This window comes from Cervus elaphus, chromosome 20, assembly GCF_910594005.1.
Source record: "Cervus elaphus chromosome 20, mCerEla1.1, whole genome shotgun sequence".
Classification (NCBI taxonomy): domain Eukaryota; kingdom Metazoa; phylum Chordata; class Mammalia; order Artiodactyla; family Cervidae; genus Cervus; species Cervus elaphus.
Genome location: NC_057834.1, coordinates 79837154 through 79860107, shown reverse-complemented (window position 1 = coordinate 79860107; position 22954 = coordinate 79837154). Strand labels below are relative to the sequence as shown.

The following is a 22954-nucleotide window of genomic DNA, read 5'->3' as shown; positions in this document are numbered from 1 at the left end:
ATTTAATAATGACTTTATAATACTATTAGTTTATATGCATATAATAACAGTTCCAACTTAACATTTTAAGGATGTTAGTGGAGCTATTTTTAAAAAATATTTCATAATTACTGAAAATAACTCCCTTTATATTTATTGAACTCTTGTCTTTCTCTGACTTATTTCACTTAGCATAATACCCTTCAAGTCCATCCATGTTGTTGCAAATGGCAAAAGTTCATTTTTTATAGCTGAGTAATATTCCTTTGTGTGTATACACTACATCTTCTCTATCCAGTCATCTGTTAATGGATACTTAGGTTGCTTTCATATCTTGGTTATCATAAATAATGTTGCTATGAACTTTAGGCTGCATATCTTTTTTAATTAGCTTTTTGGGCTTTTTTGGATAAATACACAGGAATGAAATTGCTGGGTCATATGATAGTTGTATGCCAAGCTATTCTGTATAGATCACCCTACTGACTCTCAACAAATAACTGTCAAATGAATCTACTCTTTACAAATACACCTAAAGAGCTGTAGCCATTGTGCCCCCTCTCTAAAGAAAAACAAATTCACTAGAATGACAACGGTGCCCATAATTACTAACAAGAAGACTTAGAAGTAGCGATATGAGCAGTTTACATTTATTGGGTGCTTCCTTCTTTCCTATCACTGAACAAGTGTTTATTCAACATCTACTGTGTGAGAGACAATTTTTTTTTACATTTTTACAGTAATATTTTTAATGTATTTAAAAAAGACTAGTATTCTGTTTTTATATTACATGTAAATGAATATTAATATGCATTATGAAGGATATGTTGGGCAATTATATTAGAATATAAATTAAGATATTTAGAAATTTTGCCTATAAAATAAGGCTAAGAAAAAAATTTAAGACATTGATGTGATTAACTGTTGTGGGGCTATTTCAAAAGGAGTAGTCAAGGAAGGCCCCTGTGAAGAGATGTCAAGTAAAACGATACCAGAATGATTTTTAAAAGAATCAGCTATTACAGAACCTGAGAAGAATATTACAGCCAGCAACAGCATAGAACAGTGAAACAAACACACTACCCGCATTAGAGGAATAGAAAGGAGCTTAACGTGGCAAAAACGCAGTCTGACAGACACTGCATCTGACATATATTTTCTCATTTATTCCTATATGAGACAGGCAGTATTATCATCCCCTATTTTATAGATAAAGAACCTAAAGCTTAGAGAGGTTAAGTACCTTACCCAAAGTCACCAGGCTAACAAGGGGCAAAGTCTTCCTATACTATGATCTGGGGCATGAGTGACATGGTGCTAGTTAAAAGAAAATCCCAAGAATGTTAATGACTCCATTAGTTTTTAACACACAGGAATATTTTCAGGCATTCAACTAGGCCTTCAGCCTTACAGATCTTGCACTTAGTCCTCAAGTCTTTTTTCTAATTAAATTCTTCTGAATGTAGGTTAAATATTAAGAGTTTTTTAATGTTCATAGTTGAGCTTATAAAATATTAGGTTGTTTTGTTTATATAAGCTTTTATGCAAGTCTGTTTTCATTTCATTCATATCTAAGTTCTTAAGAGGTGGGATACCAATGGTACTTAAAAAGAGTAAATATTTTATTACTTGGTAATTGAATAAACACAATTCATCAAAAACAAAGCACTAAGTCAATTTTCAACTGTGTTAATAAACCCAAAGATAACTTTCACATGGTGGGTTTACATCAGCACGTGTATTTAAATGCATTATGGAGTTTAAGTGAAGTGAATTATTGAATAAAGTCATATGGTCTAATAATACAAATCAGCATTTCCCAAACTGGTACTCCTCAGAATCAGTTCTAAGAGTTACTTTGTGAATAGAAGAATTCACGCAGCTAACTAAGTGGTGGAAAACTCTGAATTCAATACCCTCCTTGATGTTGAAGGCCTTCTCAGAGCCTTTGTTAATGTACTTTAATTTAAAGTTAATATGCAATGTAAATTTCCAAGGGTGAGTATGTATGAAGTGGTACAACCCTTAGTTAATCACAGATGCTTTGGGACTTACGTATCCTTTAAATAAAGTCCCAAGGAAATGCTGATGTAATTCAACAGGCAAATTTGTCACTTTATGTAATCTTTCAAAATAAAGACTAAAGCAAAATTAGTATGAGTAAAGTTTTTCCAACAAGATAATTATACTAAGCATTACGAAGTTAAGTACATAAACTAAGTACATAAAACAATTCTTTAAGGAAGAATGTATATAACTCACCTGCTCTCTAATTTGGGAAGTAAGGTTTTCCATGTCTCCAGTAAAATGTTCAATCCTTTGTTTGTAAATTTTGGATGCCTTTTTCAGAGCAATAGTTTTTTGCCTACTTGATTCTTTCATTGCTACAGCCTCATACTTACTCTTTTTCAACTGCAAATTCCATTCTGATATTTGGGTTTCTAAGCTCTAAAAAATATCAGCAGTAGTTAAGTTATTTTAGAATGCCAATTTGACATAAACATTGTTAAAATATGTAAGTAATCGTCCACATAGAATTTATCAAAAGGACTAAAAAGTTTAGTAAAAAGCAAAACAGTGAAGAAAGGTGATTTCACCAATGTTTATTTGTAACCAGTTATACAGTGCAAATTTAAAATGTATAAACCTATATAAAACTAATACTACTCTTACTAAAGATGCTAATACTGGTGATTATGGCAGAAACACTAATTCCCTTAAAACCTTTTTGATTAACTAGAATTTTTTTTTTTTAAGTTTCACATCTAGAAATTATATATAGCACTTACTAGTTACTGCAAATCAAAAAAAAAAAAAAAAATGTAATTAAGCCAGAGACAATTCAAACAGTAGATACATAAAGCTCAAAGGAATCAATAGCTCCCCAAATATATTAGGACTCCAGTTCAAATTATAAATGCTTAAAGGCTATATAATCAAAATCTATAGATCATGAAGAGTATAAATGAGATAAACAAAAACTTATTTGCTATATTTTAATTTACTAGAATTAAGGAGGAAGTCTTGACATTTGAAAGAGTTACATCAAGACAATAAAAGTGCTACTTTGCCCAGTAAGTAGTAAGCTATTTGTTGAAGCTATTATTCTAAGACCACACAGGGTTTGAGAAATGACTACCAGATCAGCAAGAGTCATTAAGGGTAAAAAGATGTTTGGTTATCTTTTTACCCAAAGGTAAGGCATGTTTTTATTCACTGAGTCTGATAATGTTAATTGACATAACTTTCCTTACATATCTCTTGGGGATATAACTTAACACAGAATATTAGGTTGGTTTAATGATGAATATGATTTAGTGCGATAACTCATGTTTTCATTTCAAATTATCTTAAAACTTTGTATTTTAAAGCATCTGAGTACTAACTAAGACCTTAAAGACTTAAGGTTTTAACATTTCTATGTTTCTTAAAAGTTGTGTTTCTGAAAAGAATGCAAAATTATTAAAGAATTTAACTTTTAGTCTTTCATTTCCTGGACAATCATTTCAATAAAAAAAATCAAAGAAGTTACAGTAAAAGATGGAGCTTTTCTACCTTATGATCAACAAAAAACTACACTTAACTTTCAGTAAAACTGAGTTTAAAAGATACATCTTAAACAGGATCTAAAGACTTGATCTCTTTGAAAAGTAACTTCACAAACTAAGAGAAGAAGCAAAACATTCTTAAAGTGTTTTTAAAAATCTCTATAAACTAAAAAACTCCATTTTAATAAGTAGCTGGGGAAAACAAATCGCAATATAATTAAGTCGGCTGAGAGAAAGGAAGAACCCTCCCCAACCCAAGAAAAACAGCTGTACTTTCTCTAAGAAACCACAGGGTGTCATCATCACATCATGAATGACAGGCACACTTAACACAGGGTGAAATAGATTTTTTTTGAACATGGATCCACAAGACTTTCTACTAGATTATCAAATCCCATGCTCAACCACTATTAGGAAGTATGCTGAAACTATCAAATTATTTTTATAGTTTCAAAATAATCCCTTCACCGTCATTTGCCAAATGAACGGATATATATTTTAAACCAACTATTTGCCTTTTCCTCTTCCCAAAGAATTATACTTGCAGTATATTATAAAGATAATTATTCTGTCTCTTCTAAAATGTGAAAATCTTCTAACTCTAATTGACATATTTTAAAGATCTAGAAAGAAAAATGAGTTCAAAGTATCTTTAAGGTAGTTCTCAAAGAATTATAATATAACCAAAAAATTTAAAAGACCTAATATAATTGTTGAGTCATCAACAGTACTAAAAAAAATGAGATTTATGTTGGCAAACTGAGTTAGTTAGTTCACTGTGCACACATTTGTAAAAAAAAAAAAAAAAAAAAAACTTGTCAACCCTAAATAAATTCCAAAACTGTGTTAGAAGGAATGTAAAAAAAATCCATGAGCTAATTCAACTTCTAATTATTTCTAAATAATGGAATTTTATAAGAGACGGTCAACTCAAAGTATCAGACAGGTGAATGTGATGGCAAAATCTTAGGATTTTATAGCCTTATATTTGCTCTCCTAAATATCATGAATATAAAAAGGAACTGTCTAATTTAACTTAAAAAAATTTTTACTATTTCATTTTTAAACTGAAGAAAATATTTTCAAGAACTTCCTAACTGCTATTTAAAGACATAATTTAAAAAAAAAGAAAAGATAAATTGTAGTAGATAATCTGGGATGTTAAATTACATGTATTCTTTTATATTTACCATGACAGAGCAGTACATTTCAACTCTAGTTCATCTCCAGTGCCCTAAGACACAGATGCAAAGAACACAGGGAATCTCTGGGGGAAAGTGCTAAAAAGCACCTAAAGGCAGACAAAAGACAAAATTTATATCTCACATAAGTCTGCTTAATGTCTCTTTCATGGGCAAAAAACAACCCTCGATATGCAGTCGTGAAAAACATGTGCCTGGGCTACAGGCATCTGCCATGATTCAGGAAGATAAAAGCAAACAGAAATCCCGCACAGAAGTCCTCACACTCAGTGGGGTTTGTCTTTGTACACTTCTCTTTCAAAAGTGGCAGCACTGCTTCTTTTCCTTTGGCAAAAATGACAGTAGATCCAGTTAGCTTGTGTCATATCAAAGCAACCTAGAACTCTCACCTCAAAGAGTGACTGTGAGGCTTCCACAAGAATATTTAAACTATGCAGTTTAAACCAGAGAATTCCTCTTAATTACCCTGCTAAAAAAGCTGTATAACAGGTTACTTGATTATCTAAACACCAATGCTAGGTTACCTAATCTTAATGTTATTATCATTAGTAACAAAAACAATATAATAAACATTATTGTCTCATTAAATAAGTGCAAGAGTATTTAAGTACATTATAGGCACATAAAAGGAGATGACCGTATGCCAAATATTAATAACTTCAGTATTTTAAAGTTATTTTAATTTTCTCTTATATTTAATAGCTTTTCCAAATAAATATAATTTAACTAATAATAGGAGAGATTTTTTTAAGTAATTCAATCTTTACAAATCCTTCCTAGATCGGTACTAAACAGAGACGGCATTTTCACATTAGGATCTGCAGCCAAATCTTTAGAAAGACCAGAAATGTTAAGATTTACCTCAAATATGGATTTCCCATGGCAACACTTAAATTCTTTCAAATCCACTAAATTCCAGAATTAAGACTATATTGTCATTCATTACTTTTAGCACTTAAAACTATAAAAATGGATGAGTATTTATAACCTTTATGTGTTCTTTTAATTTATCATTCTCTGCTTCCTTTTTATGAATTTGGGACTGCAGTCGTTCATGTACTACTTTCACTGATTGTGAAAAACGGCTTGCTTTCAAAGCATTTGCCTATAAGAGAAAACAAAACAAAAATGTGTTATTTAATGTATTTCTCTACAATATTAAACTTCACAGTACTTGGATATGATCTAAAAATTTGCTAAAGAGCAAAGTACAACACTCCCATTACGAATGGATTTTATATAAAATCAAGGGGATGTTTCCTACTCCCCTTTATAATTTAATAACTCCTAATTATCTCTTGTTACAAGTTCCTATCTACCCTCCTAAGTAAAATCATGGATATGTCTAAAATGATCCTACAAACACAGAAATACCTTAATTTATACTAAAACTGAAATATATATTTATACATAGGTCCCTGACTTATGCCAAGTACCCTGAATGAAGCATCATAAAAATCTAAAAAGAAAAAACAACTTTAAAAAATTAAGATGCTATATTTGATACATAAAACTGGGGAAAAAGTCCAAATAACCTAAAAATCTTTGTGTCTATTTATGAGGATAAATAGGAGGCCAGCATGGAAAGAAGAGAAAGAAGGAGTCAATATTAAGAAAATATGATGAATTAAGCTCAAAATTTGCTTACCTTTTCATTCTGAAACAAAGAAGAAAGTTCTTGGATATAGGTCTCCTTTTCAAGTACTTTGTTCTTAAGATTCTTCAATAAATATAATGTAAAAGTTAGAATATCACAACTTGGGTAATGTTGGCTAATTTTATAAAACTGACCAGCATATAAACAAAAAAATTCAAAAAACTAGACTCCCAAGTATAAAAGACTTACAATGTTTTCACTTTCATTATCAGTTAGTTTCTCTAACAAGTTGGATAAACTTTCCCCTCTCTGTGGAAAAAAGAAGTTATTAATCAGTGTTCACAAGCTATATTTCTCTACACAACAGCAGACAGTGGACTAAGCATCACTTAAGAAACTAATGTGGTGCAGCATATAGTGGTGACCATAGCTGCCTTTCAAAGAAATTAATATGGACAACTACTATGCATAGTTCAGCTTTTTTAAGTTAAAAACCAGAAAGATTTTTGCTTAAGTGTTTCAAATCAATTTTTGTCCACAATTTATAAAATTAGTTTCTAAATAATGCCTCATAAAGTACAAGCCAATGACATAAAAATCATAAGAACCTTGTATATAAAGGAGGCCCACAATGCTGTTTGTAAACAGGTAAAAATTATAAGCAATCTAAAGTCTAGCAAAAAGAAATATTTCAAAGAATTACAGCAAATCAATAAAAGAATTCCATGTAGATATTTTAAATGAGAATGCAGAAAATGTTTATTCACTTTGAGGGTCACACATACCATATGATTCTATTTGTATAAAATATCAGGGCTTCCCTGATAGCTCAGGTGGTAAAGAATCCGCCTGCAATGTAGAAGACCCTGGTTTGATTCCTGGGTCAGGAAGATCCACTGGCGAAGGGATAAGCTACCCACTCCAGTATTCTTCGGCTTCCCTTGTGGCTCAGCTGGTAAAGAATCTGCCTGCAATGTGGGAACCCTGGGTTTGATCCCTGGGTTGGGAAGACCCCTGGAGAAGGGAAAAGCTACCCACTCCAGTAGCTTTCCACTCTGGCCTGGAGAACTTCATGGACTGTATAGTCCATGGGGTTGCAAAGAATGGGACACAACTGAGCTGCTTTCACTCACTTGATAAAAAATATGTGAAATTAGCAAATCCATAGATACAGAAAAAGCAGATAATGGATAAAGGAAGGGTAGATGGGGATGAGAAGCAAAATTCTAAAGGGCTAAGGGTTTCTATTTGTAGTTATGAAAATGCTCCAAGGCTGATGGTGATGACTACACAATTCTGTGAATATACCAAAAATCACTGAATTGCACGCTTTGAACCAGTGAACTGTATGGTATGTGAATTAGATCTCAATAAAACCATTAAGAAAGGAATATATGAATGCATAAATAAAATGAATACAAGAGCTTAAATTCCAAGAGTTTTTTATAGTAATCAACTGAAATCAAGTAAAACAAATAATGAAAGTTCTTGAGATTGAAAAGAAAAATGTATTTGCTATAAAATATGCTACTTTCATGTAAAACTACTCATGAAACACTGAAAGTGGGGGTTAATGATTGCCATTTCAAACAAAAATGCAAGAATCATTTCCATTTCAAATATACCAATATTTTAATTTCTACAGTTCAAGAACCAATATACCCTTCAAGTGAGAAATATCACTATTGAAGTAGTGCTTAGTATTTCTTACTTGTTGGTATTCTGTCTTTCTAAGAAGATGTTCTAAAGTTTGTTTTACACATTTAAGTGTCTAATTCTATTGTTAATATTTCCATCTGTTTAGAAATCTTCAAATTGGATGCAGAAAAGTTAGCCTGACAAAATATAAGAGCCACAAACACATTTTAAGACATTGCATTAAGACACTCTAAAATGCAATGCTACTATTGGCAAAGAATACTTTTTCCCAGAAAAAACAATCATTCTTCTGCACTTGGTGTTATTGTCTAGTCACTAAGTCACATCCAATTCTGTGTGACCCCATGGAGCTCATGACTGGAGCCCGCCAGGCTCCTTTGTCCATGGGATCTCCCAGGCAAGAATACTGGAGTGGGTGGCCATTTCCTACTCCAGGGGACCTTCCTGACCCAGGGATCGAACACAGGTCTCCTGTATTGGCAGGTGGGTTCTTTACCACTGAGCCTCCAGGGAGGCCCCCTTTTGCACATAGTAGTAGTAAAATCTGCCAAGTTTATAGCAGTGAATAGTATTTGTTACGTGGTACACTAAAGTAAAATGAAATCAAAATAAGGGCTTAAACCCTAAAATATTTCAGGAATTTATTATAATAAAACTAATATTATACAATCTATTTTTTTGCCCTTAACTCAAACTTTAGTACACTGTAATTTTAGAATAGAGGTTTTTATTCCACATAGTACTATAGAAAATTGATTTCATCTCTCAGAATATTTTAAATTCACTCTTGAGAGAAGTTGGCTCTAGTTCAACTCCAGGTAAGTCAAGCACTGAGGTACACAGTTTCTAGCTCGGCCTCTCATCAAGTGCATTCCTGAGATTATTTTTGACGAAAAGAATTGCAATTAATGACATAGGAAAAAAGAACACTGATAAACTTGCATTTTTTATATCAAATACCAGTGTGTGAGCATAATTACTATAAGATATGAGACCTCAGTTAATGCATTCTGAGTGTTATCCTAGCTCCTCATTTTATTGGATGTTCACTAGTCAAATACTCACATTTTCAAAACTAATCTCTTCAATGGTGTCCTTAAATAATGGCAGAAGTAATTCTGCAGAACAAGTTGCTAACTCGGCTTCCTTAAATAATGCTTCCAATTCGGTCTTCTCATTTTGGATGTCCTGCTTTAGGCTAGTTAGATATGCACAAAGAAAATTTAAGTTAAAACTGTTACATAAATTTGTTATACTTTTTGTGCAAACTAAGCATAGCTTGATTAAGTATTACAGTTCCATATACTGCTCTGCAAAATTTAACACTGAACTGTCACTGACAATGTATGAATTTTCCTATACTTCCATATTTTTCCTACACATAACTATAAATGGTAAGACAGTTTCTAAAATGTTAAGATGTATAAAATATGAAGACTACCAACAGCAATGTATCACTGTGCTATTTGATAATTATTCAACATCTCTTCTTCAGTTTGTAAAATGATTTATGTGAATGTGTGTCTTTTTTTCTTCCCTTCCTTCTCCCTAGTCCAAAAACAAAAGATCTGACTTTCTAGCCCTTATTTCCAATCCCTTATTGAAATCTATGGTTCTTCACAAAAAAATTCCTCCAGAAGAATGTGTAAGCTAAACTCACTTGTCACACAAAAAACTAAACTGCTCCAGACACCTAAAAATTCTTCACATTTGGTTTTATAAAAATTATCATTTAAAATGAAACTGGTAATATTTGCTTTCTTGGTTATGTTTTATCTACACTACTGTGTATCACTATAAGATGCATTTCTTGGGGGGAACAAGAAGTTCATACTTTTACGTCCCGAAATAGGGATGCTTCTTACTAATCTTTGTCAGTCTGGAAGCCGTCTTGAGCTGTATCTCCTGTACATGTCCAAAACTTATAGAATGAGCATCAGATAGTATGAAGACTATCCCAGAGATGGCATATAGCACTTTTTTAATCTCTAGCAAAGACGGGTCACACAGAGGGCTTGAAGGAGTTGTTGAAGTAAGAATGTTTAGCAACATTCTAGAAGCAAGTTCCAAGGTAGGCTTGCTGTATACTGTAAGTAAGAGCCCATCACCAATAATTTTCATTTCAGATATAGATGTGCTTAAGAAATACCATTTCACTAATACTCCTAATAGCAGAGAGAACTCTGAGTTAAAAAGTGACTCAAAGAAGTTGGATTTTGAGTATAAAGAAGCTTTGAGAAAACCTTCACTAATTTATTTTATTTAATCTTTATATGAGCAGAGTCATTTGGACAAAAATTATGTATAAGTTTGAAGGGGCTTTTACAGTATTTATAAATAAAATTCCAAGCATTCCAAGAAAGCACTGTGTCTTTCTTTAATTGACACCACTTTTCTTCTATGGAACATAATATAACGGCTCAACAACAATGAAAGGCATCTTAGAGGCTATGTCTCTAAGAAATACATTTTTGTCTTAAGCACCACTGGCTTAAAATGATGGGCCTAAGGAATGCTGGCTACAAAAGACAATTATCATTATTAGAAACCACGTACAGAAAGTCAAAAATAATTATATATGACCAAACATTATTTTCATTTATAACTAGAAGCTGCACTATACCATCCATAGCAACAACCACGGTATTTTAAGATTGTCACTTTGGGGAGCAATGAGTCATACAAAAAACAAGTGCATCCCCATATCAAAGAAGCAAAGTATGACAGGTATCTGTTACATAGCAATATACCAAATGACAGTGAATTAGTACTCATGAACTATATTTCCACTATTACATGGTATTTATATTTCCATTTACCTTAGGTAAAAAGGTATACACTTTATAAATTTTTATAGGTAATGTTTTCAATTTTAATTGCTGTCATTAAAATTTCAAAATAGCCATATTCTGCTACATAAGTACTTTGTAATCAAATTAAATAAATATCAATTACTAGACTGTTAGATGATATCCTTGAAAGAATGCTATATTTGATTCAAATAGTTTACAATATGGACAAAATATGAAACCTTGAAATCAAGAAAATTAAGTTATCCCCTGCTATTGTTGAGAATACCAGCTGAGATGACTTTCACTGGCATCCTGTGGTAAATGTTCTTTTTCTGATCTACTTTCAAAATGGGAAAAGAGTTCTTCTGAATGACTTCCATCACTTGCAGTCTCCTCCATAAATTAAATGGATTTATAGGTGGCTTCCACAGCAAGTTCTCCACATAAGCTGAAACCTAGGAAATATTTTCATTACTAAACATTTCAGTAGATTATTTTTTTCTGTTATCACCATATAAGATAAAAATCCTAAAGAGGCATAAAAGAAAAATATTTCACAGACAAAACTCAAATTGTAGCTGCTACTCGTTGTGATACTAATTTAAAATAGTATCAAAATTGCATAGCACAATCATTCAACAATTGTCAACTGCCAGCTTCCAAAAAGTCACTATTTTCTACATACTCACAAGAATGTAGAAATTACTATTAGTCTATTTCTTAAAGTATTAAAATATCTTGATCCAAACAGACTAGAAAATGGACATAAAAGTCATAGAATAACTATCAATTTCAGTTTCATTAGATCTAGTTAACAAGAAATGAATGTTATTCATGCCTATAACAGTAAAAATTTAAGATACTTTTGAAAGTATTTGGCAACAGTAGCTGCAAAGATAAAGGCTTTTTTAAAAGTAGACTTTTCAACATTAAATTCACTTATTTCTACAAATAAATCCTATTCTTTAAAAAAAGTTCAATCTAGGATATTCTTTGGTGACGCTGAATGGACAGATGATATTGCATCTAAGTCTTAATAAATAATCTAATTGTTTTCTCTCAAATTTGGAGATGTCATTTTAAAATGTGAATTTTAAATTTACGACATTTATGAATTTCTTCAAAGCTATTCCATTTTAAGTAATGAATTAGTGCTTTGGCAATCATTAAGACTGTATTTTCACAATTCTAATATAAGGAAATGTGTCTCCCTGATTCTGTTTATACAAAATCAAACATCATACTTAAGGTCTTCTGCATTGTTACAGAGATACTTTAGCTCCTTATAATTTATTTTTAATTTTCTGTATCATAAAATACATATGTTCAAGAATTTTCAAATCTTTAGATAGATGTGAAATTAAAGGTTGAAAAGTATTCACAATATTTAATTAGCAATTCAGAAATCATTTAAAATGTCTATAAAAAATGTATCTCTTTTTTGTCTGAAGATTCTCTACATCAGAGAGATATTTAGGATATAGGCCAATGAAAGCATGCTCATATTTTTTAAACACTAGCAACTCATGTCAAAATGGAAATGCAGAATAAGATACATATAGTCTAAGATGATCTATGTGACTGCTACAAATATGCAACATCTATTATTAGGGCATAACAATATTTTGAGCTACTGGTAGTCCAGAAAAAATTTTAAAATATTAATATACAGGCATTCCCTGGTGGCTCAGATGGTCAAGAGTCGGCCCACATGTGGAAAACCAGAGTTGGATCCCTGGGTTGGAAAGATCCCCTGAAGAAGAAAATGGCAATTCACTCCAGTATTCTTGCCTGGAGAATCCCACGGACGGAGGAGCCTTGTGGGCTCTAAGACATGACTTAGAAACTTCACTTTCACTTTCTTTCATGAATACACAAAATCAAATGAAAAACCAAAGCTAAAGATGAAAACGAATATGCTTGGATAAGTCACTGCAATCAAGGAAATTATCATCTACTCACTTGTTCAGTTTTGGTACTTATCTTTTGCCCATTAACTTGTTTAAATATCTGTCTCTCTGTACAACGGAATCTCAAGAAAAATTTCTTCTTTACTAGAATCCTCAGCACCTATAAGCCTTGTAAAAGCTAAGCAATAACTGAAGGAGAGGGCTCAAGGCTTGGCGTAATTTACAAATATGATGAATCAAGACTGATGCTTTTTATAACTATTCACCCCTTGATTCATCTTTTAGGGGATCACTAAAAGAACAATAGCCCATATATTTAAAACAAAAGTTTACAAATCAGTGTAAGAGGATAAGGATCCTCAATGTATTGAAAACATTTTATGAGGTTAAGACTCAGTTTGAGAATTCCTTGTGTCCAGTGGCTGATTCCACACTTTCAATGCAGGGGGCTTGGCTTCAATCTCTGGTCAGGGAACCAGATCCCAAATGCCTCAATTACAGATCCCGCATGCAGCGACGAAAACCCTACATGTAGCAACTAAGACCCAATGCATGCAAATAAATAAAGAAAAAGAAATATTTTTTAAAAAAGATTCAGCTTGGTATTAGTACTTTAATAAGTTCTTGCTTGGCTTTGTGGGAAATGAATGTAGGATTATTCACTTATAATATATAGGAATACAGGAAGTTCTCAAAATTATTGTTGAGAGGTTCCAAGGTACTCCACTATTTTTGTGTTGTGATGATACTATAAGCAGAAACATATGTATGCTAAAAAATGTAATAATTTTCTTTAACATAAAAAGTCTTGCCTTTATAAAAAAAAAAAAAAGCTATCATCTTGGTGCACCAAATGTATTCTTGCATGGAAAAAAAGCAGATATTTCACAAGGAAATGTCATCAATTGTGTAGAATAAACTGCCAATTTACAAATGTATTAAACTTTTGTCCAATTTGCTCATGGTGAAACAAAGACACATATTCTGGCACACACACTTTTAATGATCAAATCCCTAAAGAACAGCAATTTTAAAATATTTTTAACGTTTAAAGAATTAAATTTCCTATATAGAAATGACTTTCAGTCTTCTACCCAAAAGGCATATATTTAAAGCCTTTTCCAGGAGTAGTCATGGGTTTCTGGCAACCCAGCTACATTCACCAAACAATGTTCCATTTTGACCAACAACAAGCATTTGAAAGATGGCTGTTCAGGGACCATGATGCTGCCATGATCACAGAAAGGAAAGATCCCAGTCCATGACCTTCCATAGCACCTACATTGTTCTATACAAACTAATCAGCTTCAAATATGCATTCAAAACTAATCTCTCTGAAGAAAAAAGCATATGAATCTTGCATATTTCATTTTGTTTTGCCAAATACTACCCCTTGGAAAACTAGTTCCCATTAGCGTCAAACAAAAGCATGCAGCTTATATTGAAAAATTCACTATGAAATATTCAGCAAAGAACAGCAACTAGATACAGAAATGCTACTCATTTCCCTCACTAAACACTAGTCAAAAGTTTACTAGAAGTAATTGTATAGCTTTTTGGACTCCATAGCAAAAAAAAAAAAAAAAAGGTATTTGGAATTAGGCAGAGTAAAAATAGCCAGAGATGGAAAACATATCTTATGAGTGAAAGCTATCAAAATTGCAAAAAAGCATTTTTTTTGATATAGAGATTAACTTTGAAAATTAGATAATGCTTCTGTCCAATGAATAAAGGAATTTAAAAATAAAAGGGTTGCAGATTGTATAATATCGAGAAAAAAGTTGACAGGAAGAGTGTCTGATTTGTAAATAAAGGATACATACATATTTTCAAGGCACAAGTCCTCCCTCCTTCTCAAAATATTCCTCTGACTGATTCAGTCCACTAAGAATCCTAAACATCTAATAATATTTTCAGAATTACACAGTTTAGAATTTAATTGCTTTATAAATGGTAATATTTTTAAATGGCTACTAAATCTGTGAGGGCAATATACTCGTCACCCTTTACCCTCAAAAATTACATAATACTGTGAGAGGCATAGGTTAGGTTCCAACATATAAGTGAGGGTGACCAAATAATTTATTATTCAACCTGAAACAGTTAAGAGATCAAGCAAGCCTCATAGAGAACCCAATTACCCAGAAGACTGGACCAAAGTCTTCAGAGTACCATTTCACCCTAAATAGTCAGTATCCTTTTATCAGATAAAAATAAAACATTTTCTTTCCCTTCAACACATGAACAGCATGAGGACATGCTGCCATTTATCAACAGAGCATTAACTTACCTTATAACATCACCTCACAAAAACCCTACATAGTTTCTATTAACATCCCAAAGCTACACATGAAGAAACCAAGTTTTAGAAAGGTTAAATAGCTTGCTCAAGTTTATAAGTAAGGAAGTGGTAGAACTCAGTATTGAATCAAAAGCCAGCAGTTACTAAAACATAAGAATTTACAGAGCTGAAAGTAACATACAAACTTCTCTTTTATAAGTGTTTTAATAATACTCTTATAAATTCAGTTTAGATTTTAAAAATGAAAACTGTTCTGTACAAGGAAATAAAGGATGAGTAAGACTGAGCTCCTTGAAGGCACAGACAAGTCTAACTTGAGAGAAGACTCTGAGCGTGCTAAGTCACTTCAGCTGTATCCAACTCTTGGCAAACCTATGGACTGCAGCCTGCCAGGTTCCTCTGTCCATGGGATTCTCCAGGCAAGAATACTGGAGTCGGTTGCCAGGCTCTTCTCCAGGGGATCCTCCTGGCCCAGGGCTCGAACCCATGTGTCATGTCTCCTGCATTGACAGTCAGGTTCTTTACCACTAGCATCACCTAGGAAGTCCCAGAAAAGACAGAGAGCAGACAACTAAAATCCAGTGTGCTGAAGGTTATAAGGGACTCAATGGGTACTCTGAAAGCAACGAGCAGGATCCTGGGAGACTTCCCAGAGGTGAATCCGCAGTGGAGTCCAGCAGAACACATCTGAGGTTGGCAAAAGGGAAAAGAAAAAGGCATTCCAGATAGAGAGTCAAGTACCAGTAAGAACAAGGAATCATGGCAGAACATGATTTGAAGGGGCACTTGGCAAAAGATGAGACTGACTGGACACATGAAAGCAGTAATCCTATGCCAAGTTCAAGAGCTTGAGTTTTTTCCCAAAAGGTTAAGACAGACCATTAAATAATTTTAAGCAGGAGAATGCCAGATTAGAAGTGCATCTTTTAAAGATAAATCCAGTCATGTTTTGGAAAATAGACTAGGCATATGGAAGAGAGTAGAAATAGGTCCCAAGACAGATGAAATTTCAACGTTTTACAACAAAAATTTTTTTAAAAATCAAAAGTTGCTCCTGCTGGTGATTAAAACAAACAAACAAAACACCACGGAAAACAATGAAGGAATTAGACTACAGGAAAAGCAAGAGAACAGTGTGGAAATGATCAAATGTAACCCCTTATTTACTCATGACCATCTGAATGGATGCTCAACATTTAAGTTGCAGAAAATGACTGCTTATCCCGTTAAATACAAAAATTAACTTAGACCAGTTTGAAGAAAATCTTTTAAAAGTGTGTATTAGGACTTCCCTGGCTGTCCAGTGATTTAGACTTCACCTTCCAATGCAGGAAGTATGGGTTCAATTCCTGGTCAGGGAGCTAACATCCCACATGTCTCATGGCCAAAAAAATCAAAACATAAAACAAAAGCTACACTGTAACAAGTTCAATAAAACTTCAAAACTGTCCACATCAAAAAAAAACTTTCAAAAATAAACGTATTATTTTTTCATTCTCAGAGTTATCTGTAACAGAATCAACTCAACTTCAAAATAATTCTTTCAAAAATCATTCTTGCAGAATTATTAAAAATCATCTTCAATGTAGTAAAAAACTGACTGAGTTCTACTAAGCCAGGGCCCAGGGGAACCATCATTGACTTCCAACAGAACTGTGCCCAAGGGAATCGATGTTATGTTAACCTCATTGCTATACCCAGCTTCTAGGGTCTCAATCATTTGCACAAACTAAGCAGTGATTAGCAGCGGTATAAACAAAGCCATTTTCTCATACCTTTGGGAGTTTCAGATGCAAAACTACCTTACTAACACACATCAATTTTGAAATAAGAAGAAAGAGAGAAGCAAGAAAATGGATACCTGGCTGTTAAGGATCATAACAAACATGACCGTGACAATTTTATTGTAAGCAGGAGGGTATTAAACTCATTTTAAAAGTAGACAGGCTTTCTGCAGTCTATTCTTTAAACCATAACTAACCAAGTGGTACTTAAAACTACTCCAAGAACCTCATTCACTGAACCATCAAGGAAGCCCTCATTCATTCAAAAACACCTGAAACCTAACTGTGTGTGAAGTGTTAGGAAAAATGTCTTTGCCATACTTGCTCCCCAACACCAGCCAAGTCTGGCTATGGTTTTCTCACTAAACAAGCACCACTTACCGACCACCTACTCAAAACCTGACACTGGTTAACTTAAATCTCTTATTACAACCACTCGAAAGTGGCTTACCCCCCTCATTTTACGAATAAGGCAATTGAAACCAGGAAAGTCAGTGACTTGTCCAAACCATACACTTTAAAGAATAGAGACTGGAAATCTAGGACACTGAAAAAGGAATTATTTCCTGAGGCCTGAAGTATTCTTTACTAAAGGAGCCCCGGAGCCTACTAGAGCCTGGCATATTATATAGTGGGCACTTCAAAATCAGCCGAATATGTGAAGGGGCAGTATTTCCTAAAGAAGGGCTGCCGTTACCAGGGCCGTCTGGATCACGTCTCCGTCCTGGACAAGCCCACTTCGCTAAGATCTGCCAGGCTGTTCCAGGGACCACACCCTTCCTCGCTGCCTTTCCCAAGCCCAGGCTGCGAGTGGGAGGTGTAGGCAGAAAGGGGCTGAGGTTAGTTTTGGGTGGACGCGAGGGCCTTTCACTTCCGTAACTCGCCACGGCCACGGCCCCAACCCGGGACCCTTAAAGCCACCCGCGGTAACCGACCCTCCGCCGCGCAAGCCCACGATTTCCCCTCCAAAAGCAGGCCGTCGCTTCCACCACTGCGTCATCACGCCGCCGTGACGTCAGGCCGCCACTGGGTCCGCAGGGGCCCCGAAGGCTGACGTTGGGTGAACGTTGGTGCAAACCCTGGCGAGCATACCTGTGCTCTCCAGCCCTGGGTGGGCCAGCAGGGAGCAGGATGCGGGGGGCAGTGCAGTGGATGAAAGCTAGGAAGGCAGGCAAGGACGCGACTCCAGACGCAGGCGAATTCGAGTTGGTAACCAGCAAGCAGCTTCTCTGGCAACGGCCGCCCCGCCCCTTCGCTCGGGTCCGCAGCGGCGCAGCCAATCCGCCGAGTTCAGGAAAGCGAGCGCCGGCGTCGGCTGCTGCTGTCAGGAGTGAGGGGGCGGGGCACGAGGGAGGCGTCCTGTCTCTGAATTGCTTCTCCCGGTAAATTCCCCCACCCCCAACCTTTTGTTTTAAGAGAAGGGTAGCACTCGTGTATAGTTACCGAAAGTCTTAACTGTTGAGTTCACCCAGAAAGGGAAATAAGGCCGATGCATTCCAAATCTTCTGACAGTAGGCCTGAATCATCAAAAGTGCCCTCCTTTTGTTTTTTAAAGGGGGAAATTTGAAAAAAAAAAAAGGCAATCGCGACTTGAAGAAAGTTCACTGTAAATGTAAACAGCTAAAAGCCATTTATCCGAGGTAATTCTCTGGGCCTCTTTTGTCCTGTTAAGTGAGAGATCCGGACGGTTACCTCCTAGCCGTCTCTCGGGTCTCAGATTATTTGTATCGGTGCTACAGCCTGCTGATACGTTTATAAATTGAACAAGGCAAAATTCTACTTGGAAAAGTTAAAAAACAAAAAAGTTAAACAGCGCTTCAACCTAACGTTAAAAATCGTGGGCATCACATTAGGTTCACAAATAAACTTATCAACTGAGTAGTTTAACCGTGGCATACCACTTATTGGTTTCACTAAAGAACAATTTCCGTTGATGATTCCAACAATGCTTCCCCCATCCCGACCCCCAACCCCAGCACAAGTTCACAATACATTAACTTCCATATATGCTAATGTTAAAAAGCAGTAGGAACTGCACTTGTAAGTACGTAATTGATGGATCATGACCTTTGGCAAGTCAACTTCTCTGAGCTAGTCTTCTCACCTGAAAAAAAGAAGACAAATAAAATTGAGGCAACCGTGCCTGCTCAGTCCCTCAGTCATGGCCAACTCCTTTCCACCCAATGGACTGTAGCCTGCCAGGCTCCTCTATCCATGGGATTGTCCAGACAAGAATACTGGAGTGGGTTGTCATGCCCTCCTCTAGGGGATTTTCCCCACCCAGCGATTGAACCCCCTCTCTTATGTCTCCTGCATTGGCAGGCAGGTTCTTTACCACTAGCACTACCTGGGAAGCGCTTTCTGCACCACAAGCTTTTGTTTCAGACTGTACAGCTAGGTTAAAATCCCAGCATTAGAATCCGTATTCATCATTCTATGTACCCCCTTGGTGAACCTTACCTGAGCTGGGATGAGAACAGATTGGCTTTCTCTAGCAGCTGTGGATACATTCTAGTTGCAGCATGGCTTATAGGCTGTATCATGATTCGTATCAGTCCTGTCCGACTCTTGGCAACACCACATGGACTGTCTTCTCTGTCCATGGGATTTTTCAGGCAAGAATACTGGAGTGGATTGCCATTTCCTACTCCAAGGGATCTTCCCGACCCAGGTATTGAACCTGAGTCTCCTATGTCTCCTGCATTAGCAAGCAGATTCTTTACCACTGAGTCACTGGGAAGCCCTCTCCTGGGAAGCCCAAGAAGCATAATTCTTGGGGCGTTTCTAGCGCTAAACTAGGATTCTAACTAACTTTGCTAACTTGTCATAGAAAAATAACTGTACACAGAGGTTAGGCTTTTGTTAAGAAAAATACTTATTTAAATTGTATTGGTATTATAAGTTGTTGTTTTGTTGTTTACCACCTGTATAAACATTCAAGAGGAAACATTCACAAAAATCTCAAAATGATTACATAAGATTCTTATATTGACCTATTTAACTGAATTGTCCAGGTAAAGTAAATATGGAATCCCTCATTATCTGACTCTAGTCTGTTCCTGAAATCTGGTTGGATAGTGAAATTTTGGATAGAAATATCTTTTATTCCATTTTTACATAATGGGAAAACTTTCCAGTCCATCAAAAACCCCACTTTCCCCAAATATCATTAAATACTTGACCACCTGTGAAACAATCTGCCAAGGATTTCTGCATAATTTAAAGCAAAGGCCAGTATACTTTTTCTGTAAAGGGTCACACAGTAAATATTTTCAATTTTGTGGGTTATACAGCCTTTGTCGTACTTAACTCTGTCACTGTTGCAGAAAAGATGCCATAGAAGATATATAAGCACTTGTCAGTGCTGCAATAAAATTTTATTTACAAAAATAAGTACCAGAATAGATTTGGCCTATGGGACGTAGTATGCAAACCTCTGATATAAAGCATTTTAAAACATCAAATGCCTAATAAACATTAAACTCATTAGTGGGACATTTGTGTGTAGGATCCAACAATATGGAGTTGGATAAAAATTATGTGTTTGTTTTTTCCCCCTCAGCAGTGCTGGATAAAATTTATGTTTGTTTTTTTTTTTCCCCTCATGGCACCAAATGTACACTATAATGTAAAATAGCAAACAATGAAATAATAGGTTAAAGATATTTAATGAATAGAAATACTGAGCAAAATAAAAAAGCAATTTAAAAAATAGTTTGGTGGTACAATAAACTGTTTCCAAAGATGGCCTCCCAACAATTCTCAGGCCTGTACACACGTCACAAATGGAGTCTATTTTCCCTCCTCTTGAATTTGAACAATACAGTGTAGTGAAAGAGTGATCCTAGACTGGTTCCAGACCTAGGCCTTGGGAGACCTAGAAGGTTCTGCTTTCCTCTCTTGGAAACCATATAAGAAATCAAATTACCCTGCTGAGGAAGGAGACTTAGCCATATCCTAGCTGTTTGAGCCTCTCACCTGAGGTGCTAGACCTGTGGGCCAGTTGACTTTCAAGTCACAGCCTTGTTCCCAGGTGAATACAGCTAAATGAGTGACCCTAGCCAATACAACATCATGATCCAAAGGGATGCAAATTGAAACTACTTTCATTTCGAGGGAATAAGCAAATATATCCCAGACCACTTGGACCCCAGAAATTTCAGTGAGGTATCAGAACTCTGAATTGTCACAGAGTTTAAACCACCCTCCCCATCACCCCCAAATCATATGTGTTCTTTCCAATTTGTTTTAGTTTTCTTTTGTTGTTTTATCAAACTTAGTGGTTTGAAACAACACTGTTTTATTTGTTCTGAACTTCAGGCAGGGTTCAGCTGGGTGTTTTTTTTTTTTTTTTTTGGTCCATGTGGCAATACCTGGGGTCTCTCACCAAGTTGCAACCAGATTGTAGCTGAAGTTGAACTATCCATGATGACTTTACGTATCTAGTGACTTGGTGGGTTCACTTGAGAGGCTAAGACCTCTTCCCCCTCCATCTATGTGGCTCTCTGTGTGATACCTGAGTTTTCCTCATGGCAACTGTATCCCAAGAGTAAGTGTTCCAAGCAACAAAGGCAGAAACTGCAGATCTATGGCCACATAAGTTACACAGAATCTCTTCCGCTGCATTTTGTTATCTAAAATATATCAGAGAGTCAGGCCAAATGTGAGGGATTCCACCTCTGAATGAGATAGTGTCAAGGTCCATAGCATCTATGGGAGACAATTTACTACACAAGGCATCTATGGTATGTGCTATTTCCTGATCATCGGGTCTTGTCAGCACATTATTGTAAATAGAGTAGACAAAAGTGATGTCCCATAAGGTGATAAAATCATCATGGTTCCTGCACACTAAATTATGAGAAGGAGTGAAAGAATTATTAAAGCTTTACATAAATAAATTCTCCTTCATTCTCTCACTTCCAAATGAAACTGAATAGTTTCAGTTGTTCCATGCATATTAGGAAGAGTAAAAGACATTTGTTAGAGTGATATCTGCATATTAGGTGCTAAGAATTGCATCTAATTCCTAGGAATCGCTAGGAATCAACATTTTAGACAACCCATTCATCTTCTACACAGGCCAAATGGCAAATTAAATGGGAGTGTGGTGAGAATCACCACCCTGCATTTTTTGAGTCTTTGCTTTTGGCACTAATCACTAGAATTTCCCCAGGAATATGGTATTGCTTTTGGTTTACTCCTTTTGTAGAAAAGGCAGTTCCAAAGCTTCCAACTGGGCTTCCTATTTTAATAGCCATGAGTTAAGAAGCCAATGATAAGATATTGTAAATCTCCGTTAAGGTGATGAAGTTTAGGTCTCTCTTCATCATATCTATCAATTTTTCATTATCATGTAGATTGTCCATCCATTTCGCTGTAGGGACACCATGATCAATTATCCACAGCTAAAGATGCCTCTCAGTGAAATGACTATAATTACTGCTCTGGCCCTCCTGCCTATCACCATAACCACAACTACCTCATCTCTGATGGTTAAGTGTGGTCATTTGATCTCTGCCATTTTTGGATTCTACTATGTGTATTAGGGAATTGGGGACCCCATTAAATGGCATTATCTCCTAATTTCATCCCTGGGCTTAGAGGATAGCAGCTACAGTGCTGTGAAAGGATTCTGGTGCTCCTCCCCACTATTTTCTCCATGCATTAGTGAAGAGAAGGTCTTTTGGGCCTTTTCAGGACATATTTGGAGATGGATGACTGGGTCACACATGATAAACCTGTTCCAACTATCCTATCTCCTTAAATCATTTAAATCAATCCTCTAAAACATCTTGAGAGAGTTCTAGCATTTCAACTATATTTAAGTGCAGGCCACCACTGAGTCCAGGCTTCAACCAAAAGACAAAGAAAATCTTTAGAATCACCCCAGATGCTCATGAAAAATCTATGGTCTCTGGTAAAGTATAGTCATTAAACATTTTTGTCTCATCAAAAATTGTATTCTTTCATGCCTGTTCTAACACCATTGGAATTCATTATCATATTCAATAGGTTTCTGCCAGCACAAATAAGCAAATTCTTGCTATGTTTTGTGTGAAAGCCTTTTCCTAGGCCAGACTTTTTACTTATACCCTAGAATATACTGAGAGCCAACTCTGTAGATCTATACTAGTGGTTCTTGACATTTTTTTTTCTTTTTTTGGAGTCAAAACTGGAG

At 35.3% G+C, this 22954-nt stretch overlaps 1 protein-coding gene across 1 annotated transcript in view; it reads right to left on the bottom strand.

Annotated features, from left to right (window-relative positions):
• The window catches only part of ODF2L (outer dense fiber of sperm tails 2 like), a 36759-nt gene extending 18695 nt beyond the window's left edge, over window positions 1-18064 (bottom strand). The window contains 9 exon segments of the mRNA XM_043877267.1: window positions 2242-2427; window positions 5718-5834; window positions 6378-6449; window positions 6576-6635; window positions 8038-8092; window positions 8094-8161; window positions 9051-9183; window positions 11064-11232; window positions 17866-18064. Of these exon segments, the coding sequence (XP_043733202.1) occupies window positions 2242-2427; window positions 5718-5834; window positions 6378-6449; window positions 6576-6635; window positions 8038-8092; window positions 8094-8161; window positions 9051-9183; window positions 11064-11176 (804 nt within the window). The 5' untranslated portion in view covers window positions 11177-11232; window positions 17866-18064.
• Window positions 18065-22954: the final 4890 nt, after the last annotated feature.